Here is a 16,227-nt window from a genome sequence, read left to right as displayed (position 1 = left end):
TTCTCTCCTTATCGTTAATCTTAGGTAACTTAATCATGGTGTGCTTTGGTGTGTGCTTCCTTGGGTCGTGCTTCCTTGGGTCCAACTTCTTTGGGGCTCTCTGAGCTTCCTGGGTCTCCTGGAAATCTATTTCCTTGGCCAGACTGGGGAAGTTCTCCTTCATTACTTTTCCAAATAAGCTTTCAATTTCTTGCTCTTCCTCTTCTCCTTCCGGCACACCTATGATTCGGATGTTTGAATGTTTAAAGTTGTCCCAGAGGTTCCTAAGCCTCTCATTTTTTCGAATTCTTGTTTCTTAGTTCTGTTCTGGTTGAATGTTTCTCTCTTCATTCTGCTCCAAATCACTGATTTGAGTCCCAGTTTCCTTTCCTTTACTAGTTGGATCCCTGTATATTTTTGTTTCACTTTGCATACCCTTCACTTCTCCTTCCATTTTGCAATCATACTCAACCATTTCTGTGAGCAGATTACCAGTGTTTTTGAACTGTGCATCTGATAGGTTGGCTATCTGTTCATCGCTTAGTTTTATTGTTGGAACTTTTGATCTTTCATTTGGGCTATATTCCTTTGTCTCAGCGTGCCTGTTATGTTGGGAGGGGCAGAGCCGCTAACCCATACCTTTGTGACCGTACAATTTATCATCTAAATTAGGACACTTTTGAGAGAGAAAAAGGGCATTATTAGTTATTTTTAAAAAATAACAGATGTAACCATGCGCTGTTTTAGGGAAACTGGGAGGTTATGGCTCCCTAAATGTGGTACATATTTTACTAATTTTTTATCATTATAGCTTATTTTTGCCATTTCTCTTTTCTAGAGTTATAAATTTTCTTTTGAATGATCTAGAAATCACTCTTGAAAACTTAATGTATCAAAAGCTGTTAAAACGGTGAACACTTAGTAATTTATATTCTCTGTGATTGTAATAGACTGCTGTGGTGAAAATGTTGAGTTCTTTTAAGATGGAACAGAGCAGCATTCATTGCTATCCCCTGTTTTGTTTGGATCATTCCTATGAGTGAGAATTGGAATTTCTCAGGTTCCCCTTGAGATGATTTTATTGCATTTAGTACTTCAGAATTGTAAGTCTTAAAAAAGGATGTTGGCCAAAGAAATACTCATTTGAGATGCTTGTCTGGTGGTTCATAACATTTCCCTGTTCAGGTGGACACACGCTTACAAAATGGATTTGCTCCTGGGATGAAACTGGAGGTGACTGTGAAAACAGATCCTGAAACTTACTGGGTTGCCACCATCATTACTGCCTGTGAGCAGTTGCTCCTCCTCCGCTATGACGGCTATGGGGAGGACCGGAGAGCGGACTTCTGGTGTGACATCAGGAAGACTGACCTCTACCCCATTGGGTGGTGTCAGCAGAATAAGAAGACCCTGGAAGCTCCGGAAGGTAATAAAATACTTTGTTATGATATAATATGATATTGCTGTAGGAAATCTTATCCATAATCTTCAGGTTCCATGCAAATAGGTTTTTCTCACTTTTTTGGATGAACATTTTGAAGTAAAATATAAGAAATAATGCACATTTTTCTCATCTTTTAAAATTATTTTCTGTGTTCCATAATGCCTCACATTTTTGTGACACTCCCTAAAGCATCATTTATTTATTCTATAAGACTATGAGGCTCTCTGAGTTTGAGACTTGTAGGACTGGTTGTCTTTAGTTACATTGGGCCAGATTGATTCTCCTTTTTGGCTTTATTTTCCTCTCTCCTACAAGTAATATGGGACCTATGATCTTTAAAATGAATCAACTGAAGCTTTCTTCCAGAAAAGAGCCCTGAGAGTAGAATCCAAATTCAGCAAGACAGAAATAGTGGGACAAAAGAAAGAGACGGGTCATATAAAGGTGGAGAAAGGGAAGAGACTGTAGATTTAAGAAAATACCAGGCCTTATATGTTTTTCTTTCAACATCTTATTTTGATATAATTTTAGATTTACAGAAAAGTTGTAAAAATAGTATAGAAAATTCCTTGGGACTTTGCCAAGTTTCCTGACAGTTTACCAAATTTACTTTATCCTTTTCCCTACATCCTTTCCTCCCTCCCTCTCTTTTCCTCTCCTACAAATCACAAACATACCTGTGCATATGTGTGTGCTTTTCAAAAGAACTATTTGAGTCCATTGTAGACATGATGCCTTTTACTCCTAAGTACTTTAATGTTCTCCTAAAAACAAGGACATTCATGAACATAGTAAAATAACAAAATCAGAAAATTAACTTTATACTATTTTTTTAATTTTTATTAAGGGTTTATTACAAAATGCAAAGTGTCAGTTTTTCATTGTCAGTGGTTCAAGAAAACAAGGCCATGAGCCCTGGGTGAGGCTAGGGATAAAAAGCCAGGCTCGGGAGCATGCTGACAGGCAGTGGTTCACAACCTCCAGAAGGTGGGTGTTCCTCAGGGGAGCTGCCACCATTCCTTATCTGCAAGTTGCTTGTTCACTGCATGCAGTGAGGCATGGATCCCTGGTGTAATGTGCACATCTCTCTTGGAATGCTGGGGAAGAAATCACAGAAGCTTGACTCTGATGAACAGGCCAATAAGGGTATCCATGCTGCAGTGAGGAATGTTGGGTGTGAAGGCCACAGCCACAGTGCTCTCAGGGTCACTCACCGGAACCTGGACTTGCTCTACTACCTTCAATTCTTCTAGAGTCAGTGGATGCTCCGGGTCATTGGTGGAGCGAATCAGATCGAAGATCTCGCGCGTAGATGCTGTCTGGAACCAGCTTGCCCTCCTAGCCCAAGGTCACTGGCTGCTCCCCAGAGCACTAATAGATGAGGGGGTTACATTCTCCAGGAGGCTGCCCCCACCCTGCTGCCGCCCACCATGACGGAACCGTTACAGGCTGATATATACTATTATTTAATCGATATACCAAATTTAGTTTTTACCAATAATGTTTTTATTGTAGATCATGTGTTGCATTCAGTTGTCATGTCTCATAAGATTTCTTTAACCCAGAACAGTGCTTCAGGCTTTCTTTGTCTTTCATGACTTTGACATTTTTGAAAGGTACAGGCCTATATTCCCAACAATGTTCGTTATGCCCTATTTCTTTTCCTGATCCATGATTCAGTCCAGGGTTATACATTGCATTTGGTTGTCATTTCTTTTTAGTTTACTTAACCTTTCTGTGTCTTTCTTGGTGTTGAGATTTTTGAAGAATATAGGTCAGTTATTTTTTTTAGACTGTTCCACAGTGTAAGTTTGATGTTTCCTTAGATTCACATGGCACACTTTTCACAGAAAAAAATGCAGAAGTGATGCTGTGTCCTTCTAAAACATCTTATCAGGAGATAACATGCTGTTCATTTGTCCTGTGGCTGGTGGTGCTTTCATCGCTTGATTAAGTTGGTATACACCAGGTTTTTGCTACCATAAAATTGCTTTTAACCTTTTAAATTAATAAGTATCTTGTGGGAAGATATTTTGAGATTGTATAAATATCCCATTTTTTTCATACTTTTCACCCACTATTTTAGCATCCATTGATAATTTTTATCTGAAACAATTATTACTCTGATTACCAAATTTCTTTTTTCTTTTTTTCCTATATTTTATAGTTTGCTTTATACTATATAAAAAGCTTTCCTTTTTCTTCCATTTACACACATACACTTACAATATACGTGTGTATTTATGCATATACGCAGTCTGTCCGGAAAAAGTGTAGTCATTGTTAATATAATGAGAATGGTTTGCACAACACCAGTGTAACCTGGCAGCCAAGGAGAATGGACTAAAATGTGCATGTGTGAACAATGACAACTTGTACTAGTCGGTGGGGGCAGTAGATGCCATTGGGTGGACATGTGTACTGTGTGACTGTAGCATTCAAAATGACTGAGTACAGCAACGAATCTGCATCAGATTTTGCATGAAGATTGAACACTCCTCTGCAGAAACTATTCGGATGATTCAGAAGGCGATAACTATGGGCAACTGGTGATTGGCAGCTTCATTACAACAACATGCCTGCTCATGGTTCACGTCTTATGCAGAGTTTTTTGGTGAAACAGCAAATCACCCAGGTGACTGAGCCCCCCACAGCCCAGATTTGGTGCGCTATGACTTTTGGCTTTTCCCAAAACTAAAATCACCTTTGAACAGGAAGGATTTCAGACTGTTGATGAGATTCAGAAAAGTACAACAGGGCAACTAATAGCGACTGTGAATACTCTGTGAGGTCCCAAGATGCCTACTTTCAAGGGGACTGAGGCATCATTGTTATATGTACAAAGTTTCTTGTATCTTGTATCTTCAATAAATGTCTATTTTTCATATTACATAGCTGAATACCTTCTGGACAGACCTCATATGTCAGTGTGGACTCATGATTATTGTACTTAATGGGTTATAATCTTTTGCTATCTTATTTATTTTGGTGCTGAGATTGTTCTAGATATGGCCAGTGGGCACTTCTTCAAACTGGCAAGTGTGTCCTTTATGTTCCTATATTCCTCAAGTAGTTTCATCCCTGAAATTAGCCATTTTTTCCCCCCAAGAAATTGTGGTTTCTTTTGGTGAAGAATGGTATTTAGAAATGAGGATCTGGGTATTAGTATTCTGGGGATGTCTGTAGGCTTCTATTTGGCCATATTTTTAACATTTTGTAAAAAAACAGTGTAAAAGGAAGATTGAGACATGAAACTATCTGGCCCAACATCTCATTTTAAGAGTACTATTGGAAAATTCATCTCATTTTAATATGAACAACAATGATTTCAGCTGAATCTCATACAAGGTTATTTTAAAAAGAGAGAAAAGGGTAGAATAAAATTCTTCCAGAGGAACAGAACTACAAAAGAGATTAACACTATGTCAGATAAAAAAAAAAATTCAGCCCTGACTGATGCGGCTCAGTGGATTGGGCACTGTCCCATGAACCAAAAGGTTGCTGATTCAGTTCCTGGTCGGGACACATGCCTGGGCTGTGGGCCAGGTCCCTGGTTGGGGGCCTTCGAGGGGCAACCAGTTAACGTTTCTCTCTCTCTCTTTCTCCTCTTCCCATCTGTCTAAAAAATAAATAAAATCTTTAAAGAAAAAAAATGTAAAACAAGCTAAAAGAAAGTAGTAGCCCTTTCTGTGCTACCCAGAGAAAGTCCCATACGCCATTGTTCTCAGTTTCTACATATCTTAAAGGAAAACTTTCACAATATCCAGAGTTTTTGATATCCTGCAACTAAAGGAGGGAGATGTCCTCAAATTCCTTGCAGCAGGAATCCACTTTGGTGGCACCAGTCTTGATTTCCAAATGGAACAGTACAGCTACAAAAGGAAGTAGTAATGGCATCTAGACCATAAATCTGAAGAGAACCTGGGAGAAGCTTCACTAGCAGCTCATGCCATTGTTGCCATTAAAAACTCCACTGTTTTCAGTGTCATAATATTCAGGAATACGGCAGTGAGCAGTACTGAAGTTTGCTGCTGCCACTGGAGCCACTCCTGTTGCTGATACTTCACTCTTGGAACCCTCACTAACTAGATCCAGGCTGCCTTCCTGGAGCCAAGACTTCTGGTAGTTACTGTTGTTGACTACCAGCTTCTCACAGAGGTGTCTTGTGTTAACCTGCCTACCACTGCTCTATGTAACACAGACTCTCCTCTCGTTATGTGAATGTTGCCATCCTTTGCAACAATGAGAGGGCTCACTCAGTGGGTTTGATGTGGGTGCTAGCCTGGCAAGTTTTGTGCATGTGTGACAGTGCGTCCCGTAAACACCCCTGGGAGATCATGCCTGATCTCTATCTAAATCTACAGAGATTCTGAAGAGACTGAAAAGGAAGAGCAGGCTGCAACTGTAGAGGCTTTGACCAAGGAGGCATTTCAGATGCATGGACTGCTCCAGCTCCCAAGTTCACTGCTGTGCAACCTGAGTTTGCAGATTGGTTAGAAGGCATGCATATGCCCTCTGTGCCCATCGAGCAGTTTCCTACTGAAGACTGGTGCACTCAGCTGGCACTGAGTCCTGGACTGGAGCCCCCACTGCTCAGGCCACTGAATGGGTAGGGCAACCACTGAGTGATATTAGGCTATTTTTATATAAACTCTAAAACAAAATGGAAATAAAGATGAAAAATTACCAGTTGATGGAAAATAAGCAGTTTCTTTAAAAAAATTAACACTTCCAGCCAAAATGGGGGTAGATACACTTTGCTTCCTTGCACAACCAAAGGACAACAACAAATTTAAAAACAAAATCAACCAGAACTGCCAGAAAAGTCTAACTGTATACAGTCCAACAACCAACATGTTGAAGACAAAACATTCCTCCAGACTGGGAGGAGGGGCGGAGATGGACAGCCGGGGCGGAGAGGACACGCGGCCAAGGCAGAGGCTGACGGACCAGGTGGTTCCACATTTGCATGTGGGATAAAATGGGAGGAACAGCTGGGGAACGAGACAAACCATGCAACCCGGGGTTCCAGCATGGGGAAAGAAAGCCTCAAAACCTCTGGCTGTAAAAACCTGTAGGGGATGCAGCAGTGGGAGAAGCATCCAGCCTCATGGGAGAGTTTTTTGGAGAAACCCACAGGGTCCTGGAACATACACAAATGCACCCACCTGGGAATCAGCACCAGAAGGACCCAATTTGCTGGTGGGTAGCAGGGAGTGGGTAGTGACTGAAAGCCTGCAAGAGCCAAGCAAGCAGCATTGTTCCCTATAGCACCCCTCCCCTACATACAGTGCCACAATGCAGCGACCTGGGTTGCCCCACCCTGGTGAACACTTGAGGCTCTGCCCCTCCCAACATAACAGGCACGCTGAGACAAAGGAATATAGCCCAAATGAAAGATCAAAAGTTCCAACAATAAAACTAAGCGATGAACAGATAGCCAACCTATCAGATGCACAGTTCAAAAACACTGGTAATCTGCTCACAGAAATGGTTGAGTATGATTGCAAAATGGAAGGAGAAGTGAAGGGTATGCAAAGTGAAACAAAAATATACAGGGATCCAACTAGTAAAGGAAAGGAAACTGGGACTCAAATCAGTGATTTGGAGCAGAATGAAGAGAGAAACATTCAACCAGAACAGAACTAAGAAACAAGAATTCGAAAAAATGAGAGGCTTAGGAACCTCTGGGACAACTTTAAACATTCAAACATCCGAATCATAGGTGTGCCGGAAGGAGAAGAGGAAGAGCAAGAAATTGAAAGCTTATTTGGAAAAGTAATGAAGGAGAACTTCCCCAGTCTGGCCAAGGAAATAGATTTCCAGGAGACCCAGGAAGCTCAGAGAGCCCCAAAGAAGTTGGACCCAAGGAAGCACGACCCAAGGAAGCACACACCAAAGCACACCATGATTAAGTTACCTAAGATTAACGATAAGGAGAGAATCTTAAAAACAGCAAGAGAAAAGGAGAGAGTTACCTACAAAGGAGCTCCTATAGACTATCAGCTGATTTCTCAAAAGAAACATTTCAGGCGAGAAGGGGCTGGCTGGCGAGAAGTTTTCAGAGTCATGAAAGACATGGCTCTACATCGAAGATTACTCTACCCAGCAAAGCTATTATTTAGAATGAAAGGGCAGATAAAGTGCTTCCCAGATAAGGTCAAGTTAAAGGAGCTCATCACCAAGCCCTTATATGAAATGTTCAAGGGATTTCTGTAAGAAAATGGAGATCGAAGATATGAACAGTAAAATGACAAATACAACTATCAACAACTGAACCTAAAAAAACAAAAAGAAACTAAGCAAACAACTAGAATAGGAACAGAATCACAGAAATGAAGATCAGAGGTGAAAGGGAGGGGGAAGAATGGGGGAAAAGGTACAGAGAATAAGAAGCATAAATAGGAGGGACAGGAGAGATGGGGAGGTTAAGAATAGTATAGGAAATGGAGAAGCCAGAGAACTTACATGTACGACCCATGGACATGAAGTAAGCAGGGTTGAGGTGGGGGGAATGCTGGTGGAAGGGGAGATGCAGGGCAAAGGAGAATAAAGGGGAGGAAAAAATAGGACAACTGTAATAGCATAATCAATAAAAAATAATAAAAAATAGAAAAAGTAACTTATAGAAGCAGTGAGAAAAAGCATGAATAAAATTTATTAAAATTCAGAAATGAAGTGATTGGAGAAAAGGAAGATTTAAAAATAGAAAAAGTAAAAGTTAGGCCAGGTTGGAAATTTAAAAATGTTAGAAATGAAGGCTAAGTTAAATGAACATAGGACTGAATCAATCATGGATAGTATCTGAAGAGAAATAAAAGATGAAAAAGAGAAAAAAATTAAATGAAGAAGGGAGTATAAAGGTTAACATGGGAAAGTAATATAGATAGGCAAAAGTGATTTAACTTATATAAAATAGAAGTCCCTGAAGGAGAAAAGCAAAGCAATGAAACAGTAAGATACTGTAAACCATAATTCAAGAAACTTGACTAAAATAAAATAGGACTTGAAATACATATGGAAAGGGCTTCCTGGGTACATGGGAGAATCATGTACAAGAACAGCTACACCAAGAGGTGTTCTAATGAAATTACTGAACTTTAAAGCAAAAAGTAATCCCTTGGTTATTTAAATTAATTCATAACAAGGCTTTATTCCAAAAGACCATAGGGTAACATTTTAAAAAATCATTGGAAGAAAATATGAAGCAAGGATTTTACATCTAGCTAAACTGAACTTTAAGCATAAAGGCCATATGGAAACTTATGATATAAAGATTCTAGGAATATTGTTCCCATGAACCCTTCCTAAGAAATCCGCTAGAGAATGAGCTTCAGAAAAACCAAATGACTGAAGAAACATTAGCATAAGAACTGTTATGAAACATTAAATATATGTTTAACTGTAGAACTTAGGACTAAATGAAGTTATAAGGGAGGCAGTATAATTTGTAATGACTACATGTTCTGACAATATAAATAGAATATGACTATACAGAATATGGGACACCAGTGGGGAGAGCATGTGATATACATGGTATAAGCTTGCTCATTGCTTTTTTTGAAAACAAAAATCAGCTTTATTGCTGAATAATTTAACTAATTGCCTTTTAAGGAGTAACTGGGAGTAAAAGCTTATTTACTTGAAATGAGATGCTGAAAAAGAGGAGAAAAAAGAGATTATAGCTAACTTGGATATCATTTATAGAACAAAGAAAGAGAAAGTAGTCCAAAAATGGAGAGGACCAAAGTGTTGTATAAAGGTAACCAGAAGGACAAAAACACAAACCTTTCTAAATACTGAAGATAGATTTTTTTTTTTAAAAAGAAAGAGTATATGTTCAAATAAAATAGATCACATCGTTAAAGTCTGTAATATACACCATTTATATAATATTTAACAATAAGAATTGAGGCTATACATATTAGTAATATCAATAAATGTTAATGGGCTTACTCATGTATTAAAAGGAAAAAACAATTTAAGTTGGCTCACAAAGCAAAACTTAATTCTGGGCCATATATAGGAAACGTCATACCTAAATGGATAGATTCTGAAAGGATATAAGTATAGGCAAAGGTATATAGACAAATGCAAATAGAAGAGAAAGCTGGAGTCTCAGTCTTGATATCTGACAGAAGTGGATTTCAGACAAGAAAGCATTACAAGAGACAAAGAAGGGAGCTTTAGAGTGGTAAGCTGCTATCAGTGGTAAAAGGAAACATGGATCATCTATATACAACTAAGAAGTGTTCTCTAGGATATCTCGTTTTATGAAAAAAAATGTGTACAGAATGAGGGAGGAGGAGAACATACATGAATGTGTATGTGAACTTGTTGTAGTTGCTAACTACTCCAGATTTAGTTGGAAAGATTCCCCTGGCTGGTGTGGCTCAGTGGGTTGAGCGTTGGCCTGGGAATGGAAAGGTCACTGGTTTGATTACCAATCAGGGCACCACATGCCTGGGTTGCAAACCAGGGCCCCAGCTGGGGGCCTACCAGAGACAACTGATCATGTTTCTCTCCCTCTCTTTATCCCTTCCCCTTTCTTAAAAAAATAAATCTTAAGAAAAGGAAAAGATCGGCCATGAAGTGACAGTTGTTGAACCATGGGTACAGAGGATTCATTTTTCTGTTTACTTTTGTATGTATTTGAAATTCTCCATGATAAAAAATAAACTAGGTAACTTTTGGATAAATTATAGTAACAGGGAGTTGGGCCTATTCTCCTTGTTTTGCATACAACTTGCATCAAACTAACCAGGAAGTAGCTCTATCTAGGAGAATTTTTGTTCCAAGCTTTCAAAGAAACAGTTGTTGGACTCTTAGATATTAAAATGATCTAAGAACCTGTAAACCATTTTCACTGGTTTAATTTTGTCTGTATTCTGTTTAGTTCCTCTGTGTTCTGTGGCTGATAGTATGAGTAAATTACTCTTTTTATTGCCTTATCTAGGCATCAGAGATAAGGTTTCTGATTGGGATGAGTTCCTGCGCCAGACTCTGATAGGAGCATGTAGTCCTCCTGTTCCGCTGCTAGAGGGCGTGAGTATTATTGCTTGCAGAATCAGTGTGAAAAACCCTTACAATCTTTAGTGATATTTATTTTCTGTCCAAGGAATCTTAAAATTGGTTGCTCGTTTACTACCCCAAGGCAAATAAGCATTTTTACTACAGACATAGGCATGGGGAGGTTTAAACTTAACCCTTAAAGATTACAAACTGGTGCCTTGCTCCAGTGCCTAAACTGCAAGTGTCCAAGCTTTTGGTGTCTGTGAGCCACACTGGAAGAGTTGCCTTAGGCCACACATTAAATACATTGGAACATGTAATTACAAAGAAAAAGTCTCATAATGTTTTAAGTAAATTTATGATTTTATGTTGAGCCACATTCACAGCCATCCTGGGCTGCATGCGGCCCACAGGCCCCAGGTTGGACACCGCTGGTCAGTATTCTGAATTGGTTGCTAACACATAAAAATCTAGCTTTCCAGATAGTTTATGCATCTGGAAAATGTGGCATTTTGGGGTTCCTACTCTGTAACTGGGTAGGATTTGATTCTACTTGAAGATGGGCATTTGTAACTCCCACAGTGTGTAATACGAGACTCCCTTTTTTCTACTATTCAGGAGATAGTACATCTACAGTACTTCTACCACCCACCTACCTCCAGCAGTCCTTTTAAATTAGTGTAGGTTTTGAGCTTGTTAGTGATTATAGATTTCTTGTTTTTATGAAGTCAGTTTATTGGTTACAACATTTCTAAGTTATATTTTGTTAACTTTCTGTCATACTAGTAATATTCTTTGAGGTATATGTGAAATCCAGTGTATGAAGGTTCCAGTTTCTCTACATCCTTGACAGCCCTGGTCATTCTCTTTTTGGTTATAGCTATTGTAGTGAGTGTGATGTAGTATCTCATTTTGATTTAGGGAAATCACTCATTTCCCTAATGACTAATGATGTTGAGGATTTTTTTTTAATGTACTTATTTGTGATTTGTGTATTTTTTTTTAAACTGTCTTTGATCATTTTTAAGAATTCCTTATAAATTCTGGTTGCAAGTTGTATCAGATAGATGATTTCCAAATACTATCTGCAATTCTGTGGATTATCTTTTCACTTTCTTGATATCATTTGCAGCATAAAAGTTTTTTCTTTTTAATTTTGATGTAGTCTAATTTATCTGTTTTTCTTTTTTTGCTCATGATTTTGATGTCATATCTAAGAAGGCTTTGCTTAACCCAAAATCATGAAGATTTACTCTCATGTTTTCTTCTAAGTTTTTTTTTTCATAATTTTAGCTCTTATGTTTAATTCTATGATCGATTCACATTCTCCTATAAAACTTGGTGAGCATTCTATTTCAAGCTAATCTTTATATTGTATACTCTGACTCATTCCATTATGTTTATCAAGGGTTTGGCACATAGTAAACATTCAGGAAAATTTGAATGAATGAGTGAAATCATGAACAAATGAATTAATAAAATGCTACTCTACATTGACCTTTGATTCTGCCATTCTAATCTTTAGCTTTCGGGGGCGGGGGAGGTTTCCATTTGTCCATATGATCTTTTGCCTAATAAGAATATGTAAGTGTCAAAAAAAAATAATATGTAAGTGTCACAGTGCAGTTCTTATTAGAAAAAAGTTCGAATTAAGAAATGGTTATGTGATTATGTTGGAATCAGTGTTTTTTTTTATTCTTTATTGTAACTTTTAATATATATTTAGGGAGTGGGAATTAAACTTTTCTTTTCCATCAGTGTAATCAAAACACTGTGTTCATAAGAACATTGCAAATGAGTGAAAGCTCAGAAACAACTGAAATGCCATCAGTAGATAAGGGGATAAATTACTGCCCATTTGTAATACTGAATAGCAAAAAAACAGTTTAAAAGAATGAAGAAGATTTGTATATGTTATTATAGAACCATAGCTATGATGTATTAAGTGACAAACACAAATTGAAGAACGATATACAGTGCTCCCATTTAAAATATACATGTTATAAAGAAAATAAATGTAAGAGAGCAAGAGACACAGACTTGTGTGTGAAAAACCAAGTCTCAAAGAATTTGTACCGAAGTGTTCATTGTGTTTTTTTCTTGAAGGTGGGTGGGGTTGTGGGGGATTTTGACTTTTGTTGTTTTTTTTTTCCTTGATGATCATATTTGTTCTTACAATTAGAGACTAATGATGGTATTTTAAAAATCTTTACTAGATGAAGTTATACAACAGTTCTAGAGGTAGAGATCTGTTAGGATAGTTTTATTTCATTATAGGTAGATTTTTTTTAAGACAAACATTTTTATATCACCTACAAATAACACTGTAGGGTCTTGATTGATACTAGACAATTTAGTGTCAGTGCCCTTGAATGGGTAAAATATAAAGGCTAGTTTGAGGTTATTTAAAACTTGACTTTTAAAAATGTAATGTTAACTTCTCTTATTTAATCATTTCACCTTTTTTACCTATAGCTCCGTAATGGGAGGAATCCTTTAGATCTTATTGCTCCAGGTTCCAGGCTAGAATGTCAAGCTTTCCAGGACTCTTTAAGCGCTTGGATTGTTACTGTAGTAGAAAACATTGGGGGAAGGCTGAAGCTACGTTATGAAGGCCTTGGAAGTTCTGACAATTTTGAACATTGGTTGTATTACTTGGATCCATTTCTTCATCATGTTGGTTGGGCAGCTCAGCAGGGATATGAACTTCAGCCCCCATTAGGTAAAGAGTAATATAACATTTTTAAACTATTACATTATTGTTGTGTTTTTATTAATATTTTTGAGACTGAGAAAAGCATTATTCTGCATATTACTAAAGCTTTTGTCACTTTTCATGATAGAAATATTGCAAAAAAATGTGTATGGAGTTGTTAAACACCTATTTTTCTTGTAGTTTTATTGCTTTTGTAATTTTCCACAGGTACTGATATACATACCTCATAGAATTCTGCCCCAGCTCATACTGACCTCTCACCAAAATTAAAGAAAAATTCCCTAAGTAGCATTCATGTAGGTATAGGAGTGGGACAGATCTTGGGTTCAAAGCAAATTGTTGATGAAGGGATTGTAACTGGAGATGCTGTTTAAATCAATATGCATTTGATATTATGTACTGCAGTTTGGATGTTGTATTATATTTGTAGAGTACAGTAGTCCTTAAGATCTCACTGTAGGTATTTTCACCATATTTAATTAACCGGGCTCTGAACAGAGGAGACAAGGTACTGAAGTGAAAGTGCAAGTTGTTTAAGTGAAGATAGTATAAATGGGCTTGAACCCTTTTCTTTTCCCAATGGAAAGTGGCTTTTTTATTTATGTGAATGCTTTCAGAATAGTTGTTAAGTGTGTAAGTTCTGTCATTATTTAAAATTGCCTGTCTTGTTTTACTAAAGCCATCAGACATCTCAAAAATGAAACTGAGTGGCAAGAGATTTTGGCCAAAGTGAAAGAGGAGGAGGAAGAGCCATTACCATCTTACTTATTTAAGGTAAATGCAAACACAAGTAGAGTAAAGCAATTTGAAGGAGGTGCAAAGCATAAAATAACCCCTGGAGCCAGTGAGAGTGCTGTGGGTATGAAGGAGGAGAGAAGTTTGAAGGCTGGAGTGATGGTCGTCCTTTTCTTCTAAAAGTAGTCTAGGTTTTCTCCTAAAGTTCTCTGGAGGCACTTTGAGACTTTTCTACTCTTGATAAATTAAAAAAAAAATTTTTTAAACTTAGCAATTAGACATTTATGTAACTTCCAAAGTGATCACCCTGAGAAGTCTAGTGCCCACTTGGCACTGTATGTAGTTATTACAGTATTATTGATTATATTCTATATGTTTTACTTCACATCTGTGTGACTGTTTTATAACTGGCAATTTGTACTTCTCAATCCCTTCAAAGTGAAGGGGTTTTCTATTCTACTATTAACTGCATAGCCTTGATTTGTTATTAAATGAGCTTGTTTTTTCTTGAGGTAGCCTTTATGTTCCAAATGTAGAGAGTAGGAGTGAGGCTGTGGGAGTAGGAGTGAGGCTGTGGTTTTATGCCTGAAATTTTTCTTTTTATTTTTTAGGGAAGAAAATAATAGGATTAGATGATTTACCGGAAGCTGGACAGTTTCACTATTTTAATTGAGTAGTATTCAGCTATATATAAGTATAAAATTAACGTGAGAATACTCTATTTTTATTCCCTCTTGGTGTTTGCATTTCAGGACAAACAAGCAATTGGGATGCATTCGTTCTCTGTAAATATGAAATTGGAAGCTGTGGATCCCTGGTCTCCTTTTGGGATCTCTCCTGCTACAGTTGTTAAGGTAAAAAGGGGGCAACTTTTTTTGTAAGAATTCCTGTCGATGTGACTGGTTTAGAAAATTGGTAGTATTTTGACTTCAGGCTTTCCTAATTTTGCCATTGTTTTTTCCTAAGCTGTGAGACTAGAATTACTTCTGTACACATTTTCTATTTGTACTGTCCAGTTATCTGTGGCTCATTCCTTCTTCTGACCTTGGTTGCTCCAGCCAACCAAAGCCTGAGCACCAGAGTAGAGGGGTATGTTTTGGGGGGGGCAGGTCTAGCTGTAATAGAGCAGGTTTAACTGATAGGCCACAGTACCTGAAAAGTATGGAGGTGGGCAGGGTCATCAGTGTCCAACTAGGTGCAGGGCTCCTTGAGCTGAGGAGATGTGTGGGGAGCAGGTGATTAGTGTCACAAGATCTGCCAGTTGGAGTGCTGCAGCCATGGATTCAGGTTCAGACCTGAATCTTTTGAAAGGCCGACAGAAGTAGGTCTCTTGTTAGGAATAACCACAAGAACTGAGCAGGTTGTCAAGGCCCAGTTACTCAGTTATTAGAGCTAAGGCATAAAGGAGATGATTTCAGTAAAAAAACTAACTTACTGGAAGTAGAACCAAAAGTCAAGAACTAGAGAAATAGTTGCTTTGATGCTAAGTCATCCAGCCTGTTTAGATTTAAAGTTCCCTTGCCTTAGAAGAAGATTATTCTTACAACAGGGAGGGATTCTGAACCTTCAATGGAATTAAAGGGCCCTAACTGGAGTCTGAGGGCTGTGGGATGGGAGGGATCCAGAGGGGGTTCATAAAACCTCTGTGGCATTTAAAACTAGGCTAGAATTTGAAACTTTAATAAACCTGTGTAGTTGATTCCTCACTAAGCCTAAACTAAATTTTGTTTGGGACCATAATACTTGGATTTGAATCCAGATTCTGCTTGTTCCTGGCTATGTAACACGGGACAAGTTATTTAACCTCTTTTTAAACTTAGTTTCTTTATCTGCAAAATGAGGTTGATAATAGTACCTACCTTGTTAGATTGTTAGGAAGATCAAAATTGAATTAATACATGAAAAGCATTCAATTAAAACTGTCCCTGATATAGAGATAACATTTATTGAGTAAGTAGTAGTATTATTAATACCCATTATTGCTATCAACATTTTTGGTAACATGTTTGGCTCTGCAAAGGAAATACACACAAAAACACATAAACACATAAACACATAAACCATTAATCTATTTTATCAATTAAATTGTTTGGACAGGTTTTTGATGAGAAGTACTTTCTGGTGGAAATGGATGATTTGCGACCAGAGAATCATACAAGGCGATCTTTTGTGTGTCATGTCGACAGTCCTGGTATTTTCCCTGTGCAGTGGAGTCTGAAGAATGGTTTACACATTAGCCCCCCTCCTGGTATGTAGTCATTCTGTTTTGAATTGTTTATCAGTTGCTTTCCCTGGAAATGAGATTATCAGAAGGCATTACCCGTATCTTTTGTCCCTCTCT

At 37.9% G+C, this 16,227-nt stretch overlaps 1 protein-coding gene and 1 pseudogene across 1 annotated transcript in view; one reads left to right on the top strand and one right to left on the bottom strand.

Moving 5' to 3' along the window:
* SFMBT1 (Scm like with four mbt domains 1) overlaps positions 1 to 16,227 on the top strand; it is a 123,374-nt gene that overhangs the window by 80,372 nt on the left and 26,775 nt on the right. Inside the window, exons 4-9 of the mRNA XM_054595844.1 lie at positions 1,165 to 1,405; positions 10,380 to 10,468; positions 12,911 to 13,157; positions 13,831 to 13,925; positions 14,639 to 14,740; positions 15,984 to 16,134. Coding sequence (XP_054451819.1) covers positions 1,165 to 1,405; positions 10,380 to 10,468; positions 12,911 to 13,157; positions 13,831 to 13,925; positions 14,639 to 14,740; positions 15,984 to 16,134 — 925 coding nt within the window. The remainder of the gene's footprint in view (positions 1 to 1,164; positions 1,406 to 10,379; positions 10,469 to 12,910; positions 13,158 to 13,830; positions 13,926 to 14,638; positions 14,741 to 15,983; positions 16,135 to 16,227) is intronic.
* On the bottom strand, positions 2,294 to 6,781 carry LOC129088462 (cytosolic iron-sulfur assembly component 2B-like; annotated as a pseudogene).

This window comes from Pteronotus mesoamericanus, unplaced genomic scaffold (genome assembly GCF_021234165.1).
Source record: "Pteronotus mesoamericanus isolate MK-2021 breed Mesoamerican mustached bat unplaced genomic scaffold, CSHL_Meso_final scaffold_54, whole genome shotgun sequence".
In the NCBI taxonomy this organism is placed as follows: Eukaryota; Metazoa; Chordata; class Mammalia; order Chiroptera; family Mormoopidae; genus Pteronotus; species Pteronotus mesoamericanus.
This window is presented reverse-complemented; position numbering and strand designations above follow the sequence as displayed.